The sequence below is a fragment of the Zonotrichia leucophrys genome, chromosome 2 (assembly GCF_028769735.1).
Source record: "Zonotrichia leucophrys gambelii isolate GWCS_2022_RI chromosome 2, RI_Zleu_2.0, whole genome shotgun sequence".
Lineage (NCBI taxonomy): Eukaryota > Metazoa > Chordata > Aves > Passeriformes > Passerellidae > Zonotrichia > Zonotrichia leucophrys.
Window position 1 is genome coordinate 141,157,649 of NC_088171.1, and position 23,328 is coordinate 141,180,976.

Below are 23,328 nucleotides of genomic sequence, written 5' to 3' on the forward strand. Positions count from 1 at the left end.
TCAGGTTTCCTGAAACAGTGACCATTCATGGTAGTACCACTGCTGCCTATCAATGGGCAGAAAAAGAGTCTGGGCTTGTTTTGGGTTTATTTAGGATATGTGCAACTAGAAGGCACTGCATGTAGTTAAGTGTGTAAGGAACTGGTGCTGGCACTAATGGTGATGTTCTCCAGGGATCTTTTACACCTTTAGAGATGTATGATCTAATTATGGCAGTGTATCCTAAAACTGTGGTAATTAAACTGAAGAGATTACTGAGGTTATAGGGTATGGTTTTCTGAGTTAACTTCCAAACCTGTCTCTAATCTGTGTTTTAAACAATGAATTCAACTTCTAACTAATCTTCCTTAACTTGCACTATGTTAGTCAAGCAGCTAACTGGGAGCTCTTGCAGGCTCCAGTTAGTTTGCATAGCCCTTATTGAATTAGACTGGAAAAGCACGGTGGAATTTGAAAGAAAAGCAGAATGTGGAATTGTGATCTTTCCTTTTTATGTCGACTTTTTGAAGGAGGAAGACTCTGATCTCTTTATCTATGTGGATCATCAGATGAAAAAAATACAGGAAACATGTATTTTATCATTGCTGCCTTGGGCAAGATTCTGAGCTGGAGGTTGGGCTAAGAACTGGGCAGGAGTGAGGGTCATGGCAGCTCCTGTGCATTTGGCAGAGCCTGGAGTCCTGGGCAGGGCCCTGCTGGTAAAGGGGAGCTGCCCCTGCCCAGGGGGATCCCAGAGCAGCAGGGCTGCCCTGTGGACATTTGAGCTAAACCCAGAAGGACTGCAGGAGGCTGAGGGCAAAGCTGTTTCTTCTTCATTCTCCCCTTCCTCTCCCAAGTCCTTACAGCCCTTTGTTGCTGATGATTTATTTCTCTCTCCCTTCCAAGCAACCCCAGAATCAGTAGAAGTGCAACCCAAAATCTGCTGTTTTCGTCATCTGCTTACAAATTGTCCTTCCCCTCAGGAGAGCCCATCAAAATACCCATAGGCACACACACACAGAACAAACTTACAGTCCCACCAGGATAAATGTTGTATTAAAATCACACATGTAACATCATCAAGCTCTGATTTAAGCAGGGCAGATGGAAAATGCCCTGCTGACCTAATGCCCATTAAAAAAAATATCTGTACCTAGTGTCAATGGGCTGCTTTCTTCTTTGCTTTTCTTTCCTTTTCTTATCATTACTGCGCTTTCTCTTCAGAAGAAGTTCAGTGCTGCATTAAAGGGATTACAGGTTCTTTTCATCTTACCTCTTTTTCCCCCCAATTTTACTTCTTCCCAGCAAGCCTCAGGGGTTTTTTGGTTTAGGGTTTTTTTTGCCTTTTTTTTTTTTTTTCTTTTAAAGCAATTGATTTATTGCTCTTCTACCTGCTGGGAAAGATTGACCTGCTACTGAGCATCTTCAGACAGCCCTTCTTACGAGTCACTTGGGACTGAAAGCAAGCAGAGGGACAGGTTGAAAGGTGTTTTTTTCCTGATGCTATTTACACTCTAAGGAAACAGAGATGGCACGTGCTGGTTTTATATAGCTGGATACACATTGTGTGAATGTGTACCTGCATCTTCAATTGGGGCTGTCCAAGGAAAAAAGACTTTTTATTTTTTCTCCACCAACACCCTCTTGATTTCTCCAAATGTGAATTAAATCTGAGTGCACTTTTTGTCTTCACTCTTCCTCTCATACTGTGCTTTTGGTGAATTTTGGCTGTGCAGTTTTGTTTTCACAAGTTTCAGGCTATGCTTTGTTTCCTGTGAAATGTGAGGTGTGGATTCCATCTGGACACATTTCAGTGGGTCATATAATTTGTGGTTCTCTTCCTTTGCTGCCCTGTCTCTGTGTGCATGTCTGTGGCAGGGGACATGAGGAGGGCAGCAGTGCTCAGCCACCATGCAAGAAGTGAACGAGGAAGGATGCCTTCACCTCACTTCTGTTCAGTGCAAACTTCATGGACCATGGAGTCTCTTTTATTGTTCAGCATCTGAAGCCTGAAAAGATATTTCAGGGCAGTCTGGACAGGGTTGCCTTTTTTTTCCCCCTGCAGTTCCTGCCATCTTGATACCAACACTGAATTGTTTCACCTTCAAAGGAACAAACGTGATGTGCCAGGATGGTTGTTCTTCATCCTTTCTAAAGGATGAATCAGCCAGCGCTGAATTTCCTCAGACACATCTTCTGCTTTCATGTGTTGGTCTGAAAACACTGACCTCAGCAGCTGGGCTGATTTATTCCACAAAAGGAGGAAAATCTGTCTATTCTTGTTTGAATTCAGTTTTAAAAGAATAAAATCTTGAATTAAAAGCAAACAATGAGAAAAAAAAAACAAGAGGCCCTTTTTAAATTTGCTTTCTTATACCTGATATTAAGGCTATTTTCTTACTTGCTCATGCAAGAGCTAAGGCCAAGTTCCATGGACATTGCCCTTGAAGTCTGTCAGTGTCATCTTTCATCATTAGGGGACAGCCAGAGATGCCACATCTGAACCTTGGCGAGTGACAAAAGAGACCAGTAAAGATTTACACACTGACCCTGCTCTGAAGATGAATCAAATGTGGGGTTGACCCATCCTGTCTCATTTCTCCTGTCCCTTCTTGGCTGGGGGTGGTTTGGATGGAATTAGCTGATGTGAAGTGGCAGGGTTGGGAGAGGAGGGGTTCCAGAGCTGATTTCAGCAGCCGGATCCAATTTCTCAGCAGTCTTGTGTACAACTGGGCTGTGTTTCATCATATTCACTTTATTAAAATAAGTGTTACAGGAGAACTGCTCAGTGACAGAGTGAAGATTTTCCATTGCAGGCTCTGCAGTCTTTTCCTGCTTCCTGGCTCTCTTTCCTCCTCTTGCAGTACCACACATGGGATAACTTTGCTTTAGAAATTATATTTTTTTTTCAAAAAGGCAGCAGAGGCCCATGACATGCATGAGCAGGGTGGGATTTTAAGGATTTCTTGTTTGTTCCCTTTCTCTCCCCTCTGATTTTGTCCTTTAATTTAGTGTTGTGAGTCCACAGGACATACCAGGGAAGCAGAATGAACTGGATCACATACAGCCCAATTCCCCTGCAAGCCCAAAGCAGCCCTGCTCTGCAGGGACTGCCTCTCTGGAGCATTGCTAGAGACCACACAAGGCAGGAGCTGTGTGAACAGTTTGTCTGCTTTCTTCTGCCTAAGCTTCCTTCACTCTGAATGATTTGGTGAGGGTTGAGAAGACAAAAGGTGTTGGAGGAGAAGCAGATCACTTCCACAAGGCAAAGAAATCATGAAGAGAAGAGGAACTTTGGGGAGAAAAGACAAAAGTAATTCAGTAATTTATTTTTTTCCTCAGGCTCCTCTTTCAGGTGAGAAGCCTGCAGTAAGTCTTGACCTAGTTCCCTAAATATCACAGAAGTGTTGAGGTAGGAATTGCTTCAGGAAATGTTCATGGGTGAGTGTTTCCCTGGCAGAAGGCAGCTGATCTGCTGGAAGTGAGCTCTCCACATAAGTGTCTGTTTTGTCAATGCTTTTGTTGGAAAGATATCTAAAATCCACAGTAGATATGAGAGGTTATGGCTGATGAATGCTCCTCTGAGATCTGGTTTTCAAGTCTCTGCCATCTCCAGCCTTACTGATGGCTCTATTGTTTGTCCCCATCCCTGCTTTTTATTTGGATTTTGGGGTCAGGTCACTTCAAATAATAGCATCAGCTCTTGCTGTGGAATGTGGTTTTTCCTAAACTTCAGAAACTGCTGTGTAATTAAATCTTCCCATAAAGCTTCAGGAGAAATAACCCAGGACCGCTCCAATGTGGGCTGTCCCAGTGCTTGAGGCATCCTTGCAGGTGATGAGACAGGGAGAGAGGGAGTGCTTCGGAGAGGAGGAGGAGGAGGGGAGGAAGTCTGGGGAGCTTGTGGCTCAGTTTTGGGTTGCCTGTAGTCACACAAGAGGTTTGGCTACATAGCTAACTTGAGGATTAGCCAAAGACAAGATCTTAGCTCCCATGTGTGTGAGGGTGCTGAATTGGGCAGGGGCTGTGTTTAGAAGGGAAATGTGTCGTGGCAGAGACAAGTTCGGGAGCCTTGCTGTTTTGCAGTGGGTCCCAGCAGAACATCAGGGAGCTCGTGGGTGCCCTGCCTGCCCTCCACACTGGCCAGGCTGCCCAGGGCAGTGGCAGGTCTGTCTGTCTGTTCTCCAGAAGGAGATGCCCTCAGTAAGCATCCTGCTGTTGCATGTGGAGACCATCTGAGAGCATGGCCTAGTTGCCTTAATTCCACTCCCTTCTGTGTGGAGAATGATTTGGGGACTACCAAGGTAATATTTCATGCTGTTTGGGAAACAAATAGATTGATTGGGCTTTACAAAGCAAGCAAACCAAGCAACCTGCAAATGACCCAGCTGGTTAGCAGCTGGGGCTAAGCCACGTTTCAGCAGTGAGGCTGTGGAAGTGCTGCCTTTCCTCAAAGTTTTGGTTCCCAGGAGTGACAGGATTGCCAGGGTGGCAGCAACAGCCGGAGCTTTGCAGCAGCTCTTTCCCTGCCCTCCTTTTCTGTGCAGCAAAGTCTGTGGAGAAAAGCAGCCTTGGTGCTGGTGGGTTGCCATGGAAAGAGCTGCCACGTTGCACAGAGTTCATACTGGAGTGTTTGGTGGCTGTTTCTTTTTGACAGAAGAATTTTCACAAACATTATAAAACCAGGTGACCATCTAAATTAACACAAGCTGGTCACAGAATCAGTGTCTTTTGAAATTATATCATTAAAAGGTGTTTTGTTTTTTTTTTTTTTTTTGGTTGTTTTTGTTCCTTCCCTTGGAAGGAGCCCATGTGTTTTGGCCAACAAATACTGAATATTAGTATCACACTGGATTTTGGTGACTGGATGGTTGGAGCCTGTTTTGCAGCTCTGAGGAGAGAGCAGGAAGGAGGAGGGTTTGCTGCAGATTGTGGGGTGAGCATAAGCCCTGGACATGCTGCTGCAGGCCTGGTCCTGGCATCCCAGAAACAGGAGGAGAAGAAACAGAGTTTTAAAAAATTCTTTTAAAAATATTTAAACAAATATGCTTCAGTGAGAAACTGTTTTATGGAGCAGTTCTCCTCCTCTGCTGCATTTCTCAAGTATTGCTCAAGCATCATTGTTACAGTTTCTTCATGTGGAGGAGTATGAAGTAGCCCTCAGGGAAATCCCAGCACCAGGGAGACAGAGAGGCATGCCAGAGCTGGGAACAGTGAGCACACTGGGATTAAACCTGTGGGAGGAGATGGGAGGAGGCATCTGCCAAGTACTTGGTCACACTTAGGTGTTCTGGTGGCAAACCCTTCACTGGTTAGAAATAAATGAATTGGAGATTTAGCCAATTCTTCTCTCATTGTTTTCCTTGGCATTTTATTCCTCAATATAGGAGGAATTCCTCAATTTCTCTATGTGAAACATGATTCCTTTTGGGGTTTGGGATTATAGGGGGCATCTTGTGCCAAAGCATCTAGGATATGGATGGTCCAGATCAAGCTCGGTTATGAAAGTAGGAACTGGTTTGATCAGTATCCCTTGATGCTTGAAATGAGAAGTAGAAGAAACAAAACATGTCCTTTGTATCATGTACTGTGGAAGGTGTCCTAAGGCTTGGATTGTGCTAATCTCACTGTATTTACTACTGTGTCAATTCCCATTATTTTTTAATACTTAGCAGGTCTTACTTCCAAAGATCCTCTTTGCTCTCTTTCGCTGTATATTTCCAGAAGAATCCCTGGTTCTTTTGAATTGGGATATTAAATAGTTTGTGAATGATTCAGTAATCATTTCCTCTTTGTCTTTCTGGAGTGAAATGAAAATGCAGAGACATTTACATCCTGCTAAATCCCACTTTTTTCCAGCAGCATAGTGTTGGGGTGTGCTCATCCTCTGTCCCCTACATCCTATGTTGGCATCTTTTCCCAGAGCTCCAAGGTGCTGCAGCTCCTGTCCTGGCCTAGGCACCCCCATTTCAAGGGCCAGTTGAGGGAAGGGTCGGACAGGCTGAATTCAGACCTGCTGCATTGAAAAAAAAGTTACATATACATGCACACACAGGCTGGCAGATCCAACACAAACAGGAATGTTGCACAAAGGAATCACATACTGTTAGATGAGATCAGATGGGATGAGATGAGATCAGTCTGCCAAGTTTCTGGCCTCTTGAAGACAAGAATATACCTGGAAATTTGAGACCCTTATATTCAGGTGGTGGTGTATTATCTAGATGGAAAAGTTGTATAGAGAGACTGAGGGCAGAGCTCTGGCACTCACTCAGACTCATCCTTGCAGCAGGTCTGGGTAGAATTCACCAGAATTAAGGCTCCCAAAAGCAGTGGCTGCTCCCCACTGGCCTGCAGCCCTGGGTAGGGGCAGAAGGATCCCATGCTGGGGAAGGGGACACGTTTGGGTTTGTGGGGTGCAGTCACTGGGGGAGTGTTTCCAGCCCAGGCAGGGAAGGCCAGCTCTGTGTGACAAGGGGGAAGGATTGCATTGTGCACTCAACTTCTGGCACGGACAAAGGTCCTTTGTGGCCCTGCCAAATCCTCCCGGCAGCAGAGCTGTTACTGTGCACAGAGGGCACTGGCTCTGCCCTGTGACAAGCTGCAGCAGCCAGGGTGTGCGGGGAGGAAGAGGAAGCTCATTTGGTCCCGTGACCTGCGGGGAAAATGGCGTTTGTGTGCCTGCCTGCCTGTAGGGACACTGAAATGTTCATAGCCACCCGAAAGCTCAGCGTCCTGTGGGGCCAGACAGGCCTTTTCCCCATAAGTAAGCACAGTTTTGAAAGGCTTTCTAACTTTGTGGGTTTTGTTTGGCTTTTGGGGTGGGATTAATTAAAAGTTTTATTTATAATCAGCGATTTTCCTAAGGAAATTAAATATTTGATTGGGAGAGTGTTTGGACGACTGGAGAAATTAGAAAGTGTCACTTGGTGAATAACTTCAAACAGCTTTTGATTTCACATTTCATAGGGTGTAGACATCTGGAACATCAGTGATGCTTCAGCTGGCTTCTGGTTTCTGATGGCAGACAGAAATTGGTGTCCTGGTCTTGTCTTAGATGCCTCAAATGCCCAGTAAGGAAAGTGTTATGTAATCTGCAGTGAAGGGAAAGCATGTAAATCTTTCAAAAGGATCTTGCTGAACCTCCTTATTTATTGTCTCTCAGCCTCTTCTGTGGAACATGTGGTAGGTTCTCTGTCGCACAGTTACCCTAGGGTTACACTAAAACAAAGTGCTTTGTATGTGTATCAGGACTGGGTGCTTACTAAGAGAAGGAGAAATAATGAAATACACTTTGAAAACAAAGTGCTGAGATAAAACTTGAAGGTAATGAGGGGGACATTATATGTAGGGGTGGTCTGAGTGGGAATTGCAAGAGATGAAGTACAGCAGATGTAGTAAAACAACTTCAACAAACACAAGCACAGCATGTGATTCAAATGACAGAAAGCAATGTAACTAAGCATCTTTTAGATGCTCACTTTTTCAGCATCTGACCTCAGAGCTGACTGAGGAACTGACCAAGGAATAATGTGATTCATGCTAGGAATGGTCAGCTTGTATCACCAACAAGCAGAAACAAATGTGTGTTCTTGACTGCAAATGATGTGGGTCAACTCATGCAGGGCCTCCAGAGAGAAGGGAACAAGGGTATTGATGGTGCCCACAGACTCTGTGTGAGATGGGATTGTCACAAGAAGATCTCTTTCACATGGGAACCCTCCCTAAAATACTTGTTTTTTCCAGAATTTTGGGAAAAAGTGTAAAGGGAAAGAGTTCTTGAACTCAAGATTCAAGCAGAGGAAGAGCAGGAGGAGTTGGTGTGGTTTGCTAATGATCTGCTGTGCAGCAGCTGCAGAGGAAGGGAGCTTTTCTTTTGTGTAAGGACAGGGGGAGGTTTAGCAGCCTTGGTTGAGAAGCTTCTCTCTTGTGTATGTGCACCTGGCCCAATGAGTGATTTCTGAGAGAAAACAGAAGAGTTCAGACCTTTTATCTTTAGACTTTTGCTTCCTCCCATGAGCCTCCTGATGAAAGTTGTGGTGGTTTTGTGACTTAGGTCCCAGCAAAAAAGCACCAAATCTAAGAGTACCAGCTGCTTTTGCAGGAGCTGTTAAATGTTTTCCACTTGTGAGCTGGGAGAGTAACCTGAATTTACTGGAGATTGGAGCAGTAACCAAAAACCTCGATGCAGTTTCCAGCCCTGCTGAAGACCTTGGGTAAGGCATGATTTTTGCACTCTGATACCCAGTTTGGGTGGCAGCAAGCTGTAAATTGACTTGGCCATTTAGCAAAGCCTCTGCCGTGTTCTCTTCATGCCTTAATTGCCCATTTGAGCAATGGGAATAACAGCAGTGCCTTAACTCACAATCCTGCTGTGAGGATGGGTATCTTAACAGCTGTAAAACCTCCAAATATTGGACCAGTGGGATCCTCTGATCACCATGGGTCATTAACTATCTAAGGCAGGCTCCTACATGAGGGGATAGGACCTGAAAAAATACTTGTTTTACATGGTGGGTAGAAGTCATGTCACTGCTTTTAGAGAAGAAAAGCCTCTAAATGTGGAACTTGTGTTTTTCACCAGGCCACTTTTAAAACAGCCTTTTCTTTAAGCAAGCAGAGCACAACAAAAGGTGATGTAAAATGCAACAAGATGAGACTGAGTGAAAATTATTTACAGCAAGATATTTGCAGTGCCCCTCAGTTGAACCAAATCTGCTCATCACAGGAGGCTGAAGAGATCAGACTGATGCAAAGCACTGCCTATGGAATTCTCCCAAGCGTCTCACTCTTAACCAGCAGCAGCAGCCAACTTTCCCATGTGCTGCTTTTGGTCTCTGTCGTGGCTAGGAGCTTGGGATCTGATTATAGTAGTGACAAAATTGAGTCAGGTTTGAGAAAGGAAATGTCTTCTTAGAAATATTGGGGTTCATCTGTACCACAGGAGTCTCCTAATAGAGCAGGTCACTGAACTGTGTGAGTTAGGCCAGCAGCTGACTCTCTGTGCTTAAAATTGGAGCTGCCCTGAAGTGCCTTGGACATCAGATTTGTTTGGTACCCCCTGGCTGAGTTTGGAGGTCACTGGGTGCTCAGGTCCTGTGAAAAGTCGTGTGGCAGTTTCCAGGAGTGGTCCTGTTTTGAAAGAGGTGTGTCTGAACTCCTGCTTATGGAAGTGTTGAGGTGAAACATTTCCCTTTCATTGCTGTGCAAGTGCTCAGTGGTGTGGGCTTCAAGACACATCTTTGTACCCCAAACTCAGCTTTTGGGCTTCTTCCTTCAATAGCATCTGGTACTGCAGCTCAAGAGTTTCCATTCAGGAAATTGGTATTTTTGGTTGTTACAGTTTATAAGCCAGACTTGATGTTTTAAAAGGCAAAATTACCATGTACTGAAGCTTTTCCCAGTAGTGCAGAGGTTCAGACTGTGTAAGCAGTGTCAGTGAAGACAATTTGAAGCAATAGCTGTTGAGTTCACCAGTGTGTAGGTGAGTGGGTAGAGAAATGGAGCAGGAGAGAGCAGCAGTGCTTGTGGGCCACAGGTAAAACCATCCTGTGGCAGGAGACATTATACTGCTCTGCTTGTAGTGTGTTATCCTCCAGTCTGTAGGTCTCACTGGGGAATGGGAAGATACAGAGAGAAGCCACTGGGAGGGAGGAAAGAGGTGCAGTGATTCATCAGCTGCACAAATCACAAACCATCTGCCTTTTCTAATACATGGTGAGTGAGTCAAACAGGGAGCTGTGCAGCTATAGACATGCAGGTTACTAATGTTTTCTGTTAATTACTGAGCTCCTTCCTCTCTCCTGGGGGTTCCATAGACTCTCTCAGTGCTGCAGTTGTGGTGCATGAGGCTGATGGAAAGGCTGCTTCCCATATTGGACAAAAAGAGTTGGCCCAAACCTCCCAGAGGTGCGTGTGCTGCTTGTCTTGCTGAGACATGACATGCTGGGGACACAAGTTTCTTCTCTTCTCTTTTACCTTCAAATCTAAATACTTCTTAGGAGTAGTCACCAAAACAGTCTTGTGGCCTCAGCCTTCTCTCCTTCCCCTCCATCAGGTCCTCTGGGGGCTTTTTCCCATTTTCTGCTGTGATGTGTGCCATGTACGTGTTAGAGCTAAGACATGATGGGCTCAAGGGGCTACTTCTTGAGAAGTGAGAGATCTTGCGGGTTTTTTTTTTGAGAAATTTAGAGCTCATTTCTACCTTGCAGCCTTGCAAGAAGGACACCTAGAATGTGCATGTGATTTTTATTTTGTTTTCCCCATTGCAATTTACCTGTTTGAGTGCCTTGATAATTTTATTTTGGAAGTAGTTGACACTCATCTGACTAAAGGCAGGGTGCTGTGGTTCCCAGAGCAGAAGAATTTGAGAAGAGAGCCAAGTAGTGTAAGAACTACTAAAGCAGGAAAACTTTGCACTGTTGCTTAAGTTTTGTAAGCAAAGTAAAAAAAACTGAATGTCTTGATTCTGTCACAGCTCGTGTTCTTTCTGCTTTGGAAGAATTTAACTTTGTGTCTCTATAGTAACAATAAAATCTGAGGGAAAAAAATGTGATAATATGTAAAATATATAGTTAAATTGGAAATGTGTACAGCTGTTCCTTGTCTAGGTGGCAGTGTTGTGGAAGGACAGATGACATGAATGAGAAAGTGGACCAGATGTTGCTGTTAGGATATTTGATCTAAACAAATAAATTATTACTAAAAACTGTTTTAAGCAAAGAATACTTATTTTAACAAATCCACCATTTCCTAGAAAAAATACTGCTCTTTAAAGTGTATCTGAAAAGAAGTTAAGCTGAACATTCTAACAGGATAAAAACTATTTTTTCTGCCTAAAATAAAAGACAGATACATCCAGATACATTAACCCACTAAGCAGAACAGATAATTTTTACTTTGTGTCTGTGAGTCTCTTGTCCTCCTACCACATCATGCTGGATGAAATCTCAATATGAAAAATTATTTATATCCAGTGACTTTAATTTAGTCCAGTGATGAGAACTCAATGAGTTGCACAGACAAGTAATTAAACTTATTAGAATGAATGTTTTTATAGCTTTTCTGTTTCTCTTGTAAGAAGTCTGTTGATCTTTATTTCTCTCTTCTGAACATGCAAGTGCCCACCCTAGGAGTAACCACTGAATACACCACTGATTAAAGGAGATGATTTTGACAGGGTACATGACTGCTGTTTTGGTGCTTGCTGCCCCTGGAAGCCACCAGTGGAGGGTGTTGGACAGAGGATCAGCCCCTCTGTGGGTGTTGAGAACATTTGCTGATGTACCTGACTGTGCCTTGCATGGGTTGGTCGTGCACCAACTTGCCTGGAAGAGCTCAGTTTGTTTTCCTCCTTCCCAAAGGAGAGAGCAAGGCCTCAGCAGAGTTGCCACCATCACCCTCTGGGCTTGGAGGGCACAGCCAGGTGCCACTGGGATTTGGGCTCCTTTTGTGTCCCTGAGCATCTGTGACTCCAGAGCAGGGCAGCAGCCAAGCCAGGGGTCCAGCAGGTCTGGGTGCCTCTGGCAGGAGCTCACAGTGCAAGGAATAAAAGCTTTTCCCAGACTGCACCAACCTCACAGAGCAGTGGGAGCTGCAGTGACCACAGTTACCCACATGTCCCTTTTTGTGTGCAAGCTGTGGGTTGCCAGCCCTTTTTCTGGAGGAGAAAGCAGTGGCTGGAAAGGAGGAAAATGTGGATTTTGTCCCCACTCCGGTGCTCTCCCTCCTGCTCTGGTGTGTGCCCTCCTGGAGAAGGACCACCTCCTGTCCTTCACTAAGATTATGACCATGTCTTAGGTGGAATAAGTGACTGTGGCTACAATATAAGTGTTTTTTTTCTATTTTTTTCTATAAGTACTTATAAGAAAGTGCAGTTTCTAATCATGAGTAGATTTTTTTCAGAAAGCAAAAAAGCTGGTCAGACCTAATCTAGTTTTTAGCAACTGAATTAAGCCTGCATTTAAAAAAAAGGCAAAAAAAGTACAAGCCAGTGATTGCAGATTGGTACTTATAATAGAAAATTCAAAGCATGCAGTCTTCAACTTCCCCTTTTCTGGGAAGGGGTTGGCCTCTTGTGTTCCTACCACCATTTTCCCCACATCTTTGACTAAACAGCAGCTTGAATGAGAACATTTTAGTTCAAAAGAATAGCCTGTTAGCAGTGTACACTGAAATAAGCCTATTTCATGGTGCTGCCACACATCCTATTCTGGTGAAGCCTACAAAGATGTTTTTCCCCCCAAAATACCTGTGTTTTTCAGAGTAAGTTTTTCTATCTCTACATAGTGGTTATGTCACAGCTGAGCTGTTAATGTTAAGAGGCAGCTTTTATGTGAGTAATTTCATCATGCAGTTCTCTGGGATTTTCTACAGCTGTTGGTGCCTTTTAAAAACCCTGTCATTCTACCCTCAGCCCACCAAAACTTTTTATTCTTGTTTTATCTTTGTGTTTTTGCAGAGTCTCTGAGTGACTGTGCTGTAGGGGGGTGCAGGGCAGAGGTGGGATATGTGCTGGGTTTGTTCCTGCTCCCATTCATGTGTTGACATCCAGTTTCACAGGACTTGTTGCTGGGGAAGTCAGGAGTCCCAGAGGCACTTTGGTTTGCTGATCACCTTTGGAAGGTGTGAGTCTCTGATCCTTTAAAGAAACAAAAATTATCCATTGCTGCTTTCCTGTAGAAAAATATTCGTGGTCACAGCATCCCACAGATATCTATGTGGGATTTTTTTTATAATTAGAGATGTCTACACCAACATATGCAAACTTTCAATTTTGTTTATTCATGTCTGCAAAAATTATTACTATAACAGTCTGCATACCTCCCCTTTAATGGGGATTTATTCAGCTTACAAAAACCTGTAGAGGTGTTGGAGCTCTATCTGGTCTGACTTAAATGCTGTTTTAAAAGCTCTGCCCTAATTCACAAACCCTGCCTTTCTTTCTGTGTGGGTTTGTTGGTTTTTTTTGTGAATCATTACAGTCACAATCATGCAGGAATTATTTGCCCTGGTTTGCTTCCACTTATTCTTCTGTATGTAATTAAGCAATGTTCTTAAGTGTTTTATCACAGAGGAGAGCAACAGCATGTTTTTTGCTGTGCTTGCTGATGTGCTTTTTGATATTACTGTAGCAGCTGCATGCTGAAAGCAGTTGTAAGGAAGGAGGAACATCACCCTAGGCATGTTTCTTTTTTTGCACTGTAAAATGTGAATCTCCCCTCTCATTCTTGTGCTTGTAGGAGAAAAACGTTGCCACAGCTTTAATGAACGTGAGCTCAGCATCTCTGGGGGGGAGCAGGATGGCAGCTCTGCCCTGTGCTGCCTCTGTTTGCATTGCTGCAGCCTTCCTGGCTAGGAGCAGGTGGTCAAGGGGGGTTCATGATGCTGTCAGGTAATATCAGGTAGTTTCTGCTCTGCTCTGAACTTGAGCATGACTTGTGGGCAGCCACACTGTGTTAAAATCTGACACACAGAGGGACATTTGCATCCAGGGACCCCCAGGTTTGGAAGGCTGTGAGAGGAGATGGCTGAAGATATCCAGGAATGAACAGAGTCACTGGGGTCCCTCATGATGTGGTTGGTCACACGTCCTGGAAGGGGTGGCAAATCCTTCAGCTCAGGAAAAAGGATGGTGCGGGTGGTGTGTGTGCCTTCAAAGCAGCCTGCAGTGTTTGCAAGGTGGGGATCAGCAGGTGGACACTGCCTGCTGTCCCAGGGCACAGCCTGGCATCTCTGTTGGGCTTTGCTGAGACCCACTTGCTGTGAAGTGAAGTGGGGTGGTATTCCAGAAGAAGCCAGGGACTGAACAGTTTGTGCCCAGCAAGTCCTTGCTGGTGAGCTCTGTGCTCCTCCTCTCCTACTGCTGCTGTGTCCTCAAGCTGGGGAAGGGGTGTGGGAAAGCTCCAAGGAGGAGTTTTTACCTTTGTGATATAAAATGTCATCTTCAGACAAGGGGGGTGTGGGTGTTAAATTACAAGGGTGTAATTTGCTATTGCTTGTCCTGTGTAGCAGAGAGGATGCTGATTGTGGAGACTGAGCTCCTGAGCAGTAAAATAAAATGTTTCCACCCTCTTCAAACATCAGCCAGCCCTTGCAAATGAGCTCTGCTATATATTTGTGTGCTTATTTGCAGTTATCCTCATGCTGGTGGTTTTCCCACTGTTCATTTTCAAATGAGGCCAGGTGCTGGGAACTCTCTGCCAGCACAGGGCAGAGCAAACAATGCAGCAAGATGAAAAAACAAAGAAAGATTTTATTGGCAAATTACACAAGTGTCCCTAAAGTGTTTGGGTTTTTTCTGTTTGTTTGTTCTTAAAAATGAGGTTTATCTGTGAAAAGTAAAGATCCATTTGCACTGCCTGGGAGGTTCAACCTCTTTCTTTACTCCAGCCCTTGGCTGAAAGCAAGGTGCAGCACAAAGCAGTGATAATTCTGATGTGCTTTTTCCTTTCTGGTAAAATTAAAGTTTTCCATGCTTTTGAATTAGACATACTTTCAAATCTGGTTCTCTTTAGACAGCCTTTTCCAGACTCATTCATGTTTTGTGGTGTAAGGGAAAACAAGCAGCATATCTCTCCCTATCTCCCCCCTGCCCTACCACTTTTCGAGCTCACAGGGTTTTAAATGATGCTTTCTACAACTGAGCTGTGTCCAGGTGCCATGGAAAATTCCTGCTCTGCCACCACCTTGGAGGAGCCTGTGGGAACAGCAGTGCAGAAAAGGAGTTCAGTTTCTACCCTAATATTTGCCTTTTGTTGTGGTGGAAGTCGGGTGTAAAATTTAGCTATGTGCACAAGGTAAAGATGTGAGAAAGTGAAAAGATTTCAATATTCAGCAAGAGAAACCTTTGGATTTGTTTTTATCATCCCTTAGCTTGCACTGTACAGTTCCCTTATGCTGATGGAAGGTGGCATTGCTACACAGGCAAGCATTTCCCAGTGCCAGCCAGGCCTAAAAACCCTGTTTGTTTTTCCTGTGTGATTCTCTGCAGTTTCCCCAGTCTGGGGCCAGGATAGGAAATCTGGCATTTCCTCAGTCAAGCACAGAGTTGCCATTAAGATCTCACTTCATTCTCCTGTCAGATGCTCTGTAGCTGTTTTAACAGGAGTTCCATTATCAGAGGACTCTGGCTGGATTATTTCATTATCTAAACAAATTTCAGAAATTAAAAGAAGACAGGTTAGGGCCTCAGTCATAAGTGCTGTGACACACTTTGTGGAGAGATAAGTTTAAAAGAAGGCATTGCTTCTAACTTGTGTGCTCCTGTCCTAGATGGCTTTGCTGAAGCAGAGCAGATTGAAAGGTTTTGTTCCTGTACACAGGTTCTCTGTGGTTTGGTTTAAACCTCATTCACAATGACAGATTCTACTTGGAGCCAAGCACTTTTGTTTTTTCACCTGGTTGCCTTTTGCTGCTTTGTGCATTTGTTAATTTAAAAAGAAAGTTCAGAAAATGAGATTTTTTTTTTCTTCCAACCCCCTGCAGTATGGGGAGTATGGGGAGAGACAAGAGATGTGGCAGGTGAGCTGGAGGGATGGGGACACTTCCTTCCCTATGCCCACTGAGGACACAGTGAGCTCCCAAGGCAGCTGCTGACATAGCCCTGCCCCTCACTGCTGTGGGCTCTCCACAGTGGCAGAAGCCCAAAAATACAGGTTACTTGTCCACAGTCCTGTCCATAACAAAATATAAGGTGAGCAGGGCCAGCTTTAGGGATGGAGGTTGACCTGGCCATGGTGCAGCCCTGCACTGAATATCAGGTGTGGGTTTGGCCCTGGGAGGATGCATTCCTGAGGACGGGGCTCAGGGGGTGAGCTGCAGCTCAGGTTGGCACCAGGCTGTGCCAGTGGCTGAGCCTTGCATTGGAGGAGCTGACGTGGCATCCTTTATCAGTATTTTCAGGAGCAACACTGCATATTTAAAGCTGTCTGCTGGGCCTTTGATTTTCTGGCAAGTGGTTCATGTTTGAAAGCTGTGAGATGCTCTTGCTGCTTTCTCTAATGTTCTGGGATGTGCTGTGGCAGTCCCTGCAAATGTACATGATGCACCTCCTAAGGATGTGGCTTTGGGTGTGGGGGTCCAGTCCTCTTTTGGAGCTTTCTCTTGCTTTATCCCAAATGGATCCTTACTGAGGTCCTGCAGGAGCTACTGCTTGGAGATCCCAATGAACTCTCCTTGCTCAGGAAAGTCTTGGACTTCTCCTCCTCCCCATCATTGACAGTGTGGTTGAAGGGACAAAGACAGCCTGTAGTTAGTTATGAGTGCCCAAGACTACACATCAGAGACTAAAAGTCATTTGTTTCTTTTATTGACCTCTCAAAAGAAGCATTTGAGTTGTGCTTGATTTCTGTGGTGCAGCATGATTCTCATGTGGCAGAAAAACCTACCCAAAGTGTAGGGTTAGAGAGCCAGCAATTAGACATGCAGAAAACCACTCTGTGGAAAGGAAGAAGGAAGAGAAGAAACAATCTGTGAAATTTTCTGGAAGAACTGTAGCAGACAGAATTTATCATCTTTCCACACGCTTAGATGTGTTTTGAAGGGATCTTGGCCCTTCCTCTGTATCAGAGCATCCTTGTTTGAGGCCAGTCCTCCTGTCCTCATGAGAGTTGGAAGCTTGGTGCAGCAGAGAGCTTGCTGAGCTTCCAGAGACTGGGGAATTCAAAACATTTAGTCTGACCTTTGAGAAACCTTTGATAGATTCAAAGCTGTAACCTAGATGTTTCTCCTTTTCCACTCTTTCTCTTCCATCACATTCCTTTATGTTCCTAGCTTTTTCTTCATGTGGAGGTGGGGGGAAGTTCAGTGAAATATAGATAAGCCTTGCTCTGTCTTTGATGTCCTTTGAATTTTCTTCCTTTTTGCTGATGTTGCCACATGAATTTTGCACGAGGTCATGCATTAAATCAGGAGCAGACCATTAGGTGCAGCTGTGGCCTGGGAGGGAGAGCAAGACTCAGAGGAGCATCTCAGGAGCCATGGCTCCATCTTCATAACCCTGGCCAGGACGCTGCCTTGCACCTCCCTTCCCTCCTCTCAGAAAGTCAGTTTCACAAATGTGGGATCTACAGAGGAGAGTGAGATGTCCTGATCACCTTCACCCTGTCCACAGCTGGGCTTGCAGAGCCCATTCTGCCCCTGTCTCTCTCATCTTTTGGTCTGTTCCAGCCAAATTTGGTGTAAAGGAATAAGCCTCAAAGCAAATTAATTTTCTGCAAGCACAGTTGAAAATAAGTGATCAGGAAGATGGGCACTGGACAGGTGTGTGTTTGTCTCTAGCTTGGGATCCCACCTGCAGTGGGACACAGCAAGTCACAGATCACAGCCAAAATATTGGTGGAAGGACAGTTGTGAGGTGAAGTAGAAGGGGAATTTTGAAGGAATATTCAGTGCATTCAGAGAATGTTCAGTGTAATCCAGTTCAATGGTAAATAGCCACAAATGTACAGAAAACCAGGCATCATTGCTTTCACTGTTCTTCTGTTTGTTTATCATTCAAAGGCAGAAGGGGGGAAAAAAAGGAAGCAGAAAAGGAAACGTTGGCTCAGAGACAAATGCTTTGAAGAATGGTGGTGACAATGTTGGTGGTCCTAGGTTAGGGGAAATAGCACTGGGTCACCCTGACCAAGGCAGAGCCATAAGCAAGCCTGTGGGCAGCCCCATGCCTGTTTCACAGAGCTCAGCTGATGTGCTCTGTTTCCCAGGGAAGCTCCTGGAGCTCAGATGCACCCTTGCAGGTCAGCCAGGTGCTCTGGTGCTTCCCCAGGTGTGCAGGAGCATGCCTGGGTGTGGCAGGGCTGGGAGCTGCAGTAGTGGCAGTGGCTGTGAGCACAAGGCAGTGGGCAGCTATGCAGAGGCTCCTGCACCATGGTAAACGTGCATGGGATCTTCTCCAGGGTGTGTTTGGTGTCTCACAGCCTGAGTGTCACCAGAGCCTTACTCGGTGCGTGGTGAATCCGCACATGGAGTGTTCTGTGGATGGGGAATTGCTTCCTGCTGGATTTTGAGTTTGTAGAGCTGGGAGGTGCCATCCCTGCTCTTATCCCCAGCTGGGGCTGCTTCCCCTGGCAGTGCATGGTTTGAGTTTCCATGTGTACAGGAATGGGATGCTCTGTGACAGGCAGAGCAGCAGCACTGTGCTCTGGAGAACTGCAGAGTTCCTGAGCTGCAAACACAAGCAAGGAGCTGTGGCTGTTTTCACAGGTTCTGTCATGGAGCCAAGGCTCCAGTGAGAGGAGCAGATACAGAGACAGCACTCAGGTGGTTACAAAGTCTCTGCTGGTGTTGGATGTGTCCAGATGTGGCTGCAGTGATATTTTATTTTGTTAGATCTTCATGTCTTTGGTTCTGGATTTAGCTTATAGTTTACAATATTCACAATAAGCAAATGCGCATTTGGTTAGACATGTGATCATGGTTTGGATTGGAAATTATCTTTAAAGATCATCCAGTCTGTCCCCCCTGCAAGGAGTAGGGATAGGGATACATTGGATCTCTAGCTCAAATTCTCCATTTAGAACACTTCTGCAGAACTCAGTGCAGGCCTGACCCACTCTGCAAATCTCCCCTTTCCATCCTCCTCCAGTTTGTGAACACCAGCGTGTCTCCCACTCAATTCCAAGAGCTTCTTGATTGTTAAAACTGAGTTTTCTGTCAAGACTGTAGAATTATTATGAAACCAGAGACCATCTGACTGGGAAGAATAACAAATTTGAATTGGTGATAAATTTTAAAAAGCATCTTGTCAAATAAGGAAGTGACCTTTTTTATCTTTTTTTAAAATTTATTAATTAAGTTCTTTTGACAAGTAAATTGTTCTTTTTCCCTCCATCCAGTCCTGATGAGTGTATTTAGATCCTAAAAAAGCTGGTGTAATTTTTGTTTTGCTTGTTCTGACTGATGACTCTCCTATCCTTCAGAAAATACATGTTACAGAATTGTGCGTTTGGGAACTTTCAGAAGTGCTTCAGCATTAAAAATAAAGCTTTTAAATGTTTTGGTTTGTTTTTTTTTAATTCTGTAGGGAATGACATGCAGAAGTTGGGACATTATCAGTGGGGTCACAGAAAGGGACCCTGTTTAAAAAGAATCTGAGGACTTCTGTGGCCTTTGATAGCTGTTTCTGCCAATACTGAGTGAGAAGTGGTGTTTTAAGGGAACTTCTCATCTGGAAAAGACTTATAGGCCTCCACAAATCTGCTGTAGTTTCCTGCTGCAGTTTCTTTGAGCCCACCTTTTCTCAAAACACAGACCTTTGCAAGTGTTGATTTACATTAACTCTTCTTTCTGCCACTACTTTTACAACCAAGGCAGATCCTATAGCTTTATTTAGAAATCACCCATCATTAGTAACCATAATCATTTAGTAGTCATATTTACAAGGTAAGTGACAGTGGGAAGTAATTAAGTTTAATATAAATCACACTCAATTTCAAATCTGCAGGCTTCAAAATAGTAATTAATAGAATTGCAGCTTCTATAAAAAGATGCAGTATTTATAGTACTATCTTCTTCTTTTCCTAACTAAACACATTGAGTCTAGTGGAAATTAGAATTCTCTGTCTGTTCATCTTATTTGTTCCAGTCATTTTCCTCCTGTGGTGCACTTCATTGCAAATTACCCATGACTTTTCTCATTTTTGGGGAGATTGTTGACTCTTAAAATGATGACGTGGAGGAAGAAGAGTTTGGCAATATACGAAATACACACATGCCTTGCAAATGCACACACCTTGAGCTGTGGCTTTCTGCTAAATCTGTGTTTTATTGATCGGTGGCTAACAACATGTGCTTTGTTTCACAGGTGTCATGCAGCTGACGGGTCTGCTGGCGAAGCTGAGGGTCACAGCCAGGGCGGAAAGTCTTTAAACAAAACAGAGTCAAATAATCAGGGAAGTTTGGAGCTGCTTGCAAGATCTGCTGAGTTGGTTGCTCCCCCTGTCAAAAGAAGCCACCTGCCAGCAGCTGCCATGGCCAGCAAGAGAAAGTCCACAACTCCCTGTATGGTGCGAACCTCTGAGGTCGTGGAGCAGGAAGGTGCCGAGGGCGCAGAGACTCCCAAAGACAAGGGGGCTGGGGCAGCACAGCAGGACTCCAAAAAAACCTGGCCTTCAGAAAACTCAGTCAAAGACTGCGAGGTGGTGGAGGCGAAGCCCGTGGGTGAAAATCAGTCTAAGAAACCCCAGGGTGGTTATGAGTGTAAGTACTGCCCTTACTCGACACAAAACCTAAATGAATTCACAGAGCACGTTGACACCCAGCATCCAAATGTCATTCTTAACCCCCTGTATGTCTGTGCTGAATGCAACTTCACAACCAAAAAATACGATTCTTTATCTGACCACAACACAAAGTACCACCCGGGAGAGACCAACTTTAAACTGAAGTTAATTAAACGCAATAATCAGACTGTCCTTGAGCAGTCTATCGAGGCTGCCACTAGCGATGTCACTGTCACAAGCAGTGGGCTGGAGAACCCAGAGTGTGACGATTCACTTCATGGGGGAGTCAGTGCAAACAAAGCACCCGTGATGAAGCTGGGAAAGCCTAAAGGGGAAGCCAAGAAGGGATCTAAAAAGCCAGAGGAGGGAGTCACAGAAAACCACATGGATGGCGCTCTGCCCCGCATCATCACTGAGGCCACTGAAGCGATTGCCTGTATAAATGGAGACCTGCTCCATGATGTGTTAGCCCATGTTATGCCCTCTGTACAGCTGCCACCAAATATCAACCTTGTCCCCAAGGTCCCAGTCCCTCTGAACAGTACCAAATACAACTCTGCACTGGACACTAATGCAACCATGATCAACTCCTTTAATAAGTTTCCTTACCCAACCCAAGCAGAGCTGTCGTGGTTGACGGCAGCGTCAAAACATCCCGAAGAACAAATCCGAATTTGGTTTGCTACGCAGCGCTTGAAGCACGGTATAAGTTGGTCTCCTGAAGAAGTGGAGGAAGCAAGGAAGAAGATGTTCAATGGTACTATCCAGGCAGTTCCCCAGACCATCACCGTCCTGCCAGCTCCTTTGGCAACTGCAAAAATGCCACAGCCCATCATCCAGACAGCTTTGCCTTGTCAGATACTGGGCCAGACTGGCCTGGTTTTGACTCCTGTGTCAAATGGTTCAACTGTTTCCTGTTCACCAATTACCCTTGCTGTTGCCCCAAACCAGGGCCAAAAGAGGACAATACAGACCTTATCGAGTGCCCCAGAGGCCAAGCGTCCTCACGTAGTCCAGGTGCCTGAGATTCCTGCCAAGGTGACTGCTGTTCCCGTGACCCCAGCCAGTGAGAGGAAAAAGACCAAGGAGCAGATAGCAGAGCTGAAGGCCAGTTTCATGGCAAGCCAGTTTCCTGATGATGCAGAAGTCTACCGGCTTATAGAGGCAACAGGTCTTTCCAGGAGTGAGATCAAAAAGTGGTTCAGTGACCACAGGTACAGAAGTCAGAGGGGCATTGTGCAAATTCCTGGTGATGCTTTAGGGAAAGATCAAATAGCACCTTCAGCCGGTCGACATGGCCGGTCATTTCACCCCTACACAGATCTTCCTCCCCAGAGATTCAAAGAGAAAACTCAAGAGCAACTTAGGGCCCTTGAGGAGAGTTTCCTAAAATGCTCTTTTCCTACCCAGGCAGAATTGGACAGGCTTCGAGTGGAGACCAAGCTGAGTAGGAGGGAGATAGATTCATGGTTCTCTGAGCGGAGAAAGATAAGGGACAGCATGGAGCAAGCTGTCCTGGACTCGATGGGATCATACAGAAAAATTAAGGATCAAGGAACTCCCAATGGTGCAATAAGTCAGGCAGAACTTCTGACCAGCTCTCAGCTCCCTGGTGCTTTAACTGGATCCTCCAGCGCGTTGAAGAAAACACAAGAGCAAATTCATCTGTTGAAAAGCACATTTGCAAGGACCCAGTGGCCATCACCCCAGGAGTATGACCAGCTGGCATCTCAGACTGGGCTCACCAGAACTGAAATCGTTCGCTGGTTCAAGGAAAACCGGTCCTCACTGAGAACAGGGTCACTTAAATGGATTGACCAGTACCAGCAGCAGTGTGCTGGCGATGGTCCCAACAAGCAAAGCCAGAAAAAGAGCTCGAAACACATTGAGAGTCCAAAGAATGGTAATGAGGTGTCTCGGCAGCATTACCAGGAGCATAAAAAACTGAATGAAGAGAATGGGGGGAAACCGGTGGTGAGAGCAAAAAGAGACTGTGAGCCACTGAAGGACTCATTGCTGGGGAATCAGGCAGAGGGGGTGGAGAGGCTGGAGTGCAGCAACAGCCACGAGGGCCCTGGCAGCGAGGAGAACGAGGAGCCAGCAGAGGTGAGCTGGGTGGAGGTGACGGTGGGCGAGGACGACGCTGCCTCGGACTGTACGGACAGCTGGAGCCAAACAGCCCCCACAGAGGGCCACACAGAGCTGCCAGACTTGGACTCTGAAAGTATATCTGGAGACAATTCCCACGTATAGACAGGTAATGCTGAGGGTGCCCCGGTGCTCTGAGCCTGCCTTTGGCAGGGTGTGCTTCCAGCATTCTGTAGCCCTGCTTCAGTGTAAATGCCTGGAGCCCATCCCTGCCGGATGCTTTGTGCCTGCTGGATGCCTGAACAAAAGGGAGACCCATTCTGCTTGTAAATTAAAGCCAACTGCATGATAGAGGAGGGGTTAGTGCCATTTGCCTTGTTATTTGTCTCCTTATGGGTCAAGTCCTGGATAAGGGAGGTTTTCAAATTTTTTTTTTTTTGCAATAAGTGATTAAAGCTTAAAACTTTCTGTCTTTAAACAATCTATATGTACTTTACATAAAACATGCTAGCTGAGCCACACAAAGAAATAGTAGGTAACACTAGCTGCTAATACCCCCTTGCTGAGAGATTACTGACTAGAGGCTGTGCCTGTTTTTGCATCTCAGGTCCTTCCTTTGCAGCATCCTGCCATGCTGAAAACAAAAGGTCACTGGGGGAAGGGCCTAGGACACAGATGCCTCTTTATGCAAAAGCGAGCAAAAAAAAAAAAAAGTGGGACTGAAGTGGCTCATGCAAATGTGTTTTCTTCCTCTTGCAAGTGAGAACTCTCTTCAGTCTAGCTTTGTTCTGCTTGCTCTCACTAGAGGCTTAGGAAATGCCCCAGACTAAGCTGTGTGGGTGTTTAGCAGCTCTTCTTCACAGGATCTTGAATTTAAAAGCAAGCTGCAGGGCCTGGCTTTAAGGGGGGTGGGGGGATCTTTCCCAATGCAGAAGGACTTATTATTTGGAGAGCTGAAACCTGTTTCTGATCACAGCTGCACAGGTGTAAATCTGGAACAAGCACTGTCAGTAATTCCTGCATATTGAATTGAGTTCAC

General features: G+C 45.2%; 1 protein-coding gene across 6 annotated transcripts in view; it reads left to right on the top strand.

The window, feature by feature from the left end:
* Positions 1 to 23,328, top strand: part of ZHX2 (zinc fingers and homeoboxes 2) — a 74,723-nt gene that overhangs the window by 45,616 nt on the left and 5,779 nt on the right. For all 6 annotated transcript variants that reach the window (XM_064706616.1, XM_064706622.1, XM_064706618.1 and 3 more), the window contains one exon: positions 19,784 to 22,458. In XM_064706616.1, the coding sequence (XP_064562686.1) occupies positions 19,950 to 22,454 (2,505 nt within the window). In that variant the 5' untranslated portion in view covers positions 19,784 to 19,949 and the 3' untranslated portion in view covers positions 22,455 to 22,458. The remainder of the gene's footprint in view (positions 1 to 19,783; positions 22,459 to 23,328) is intronic.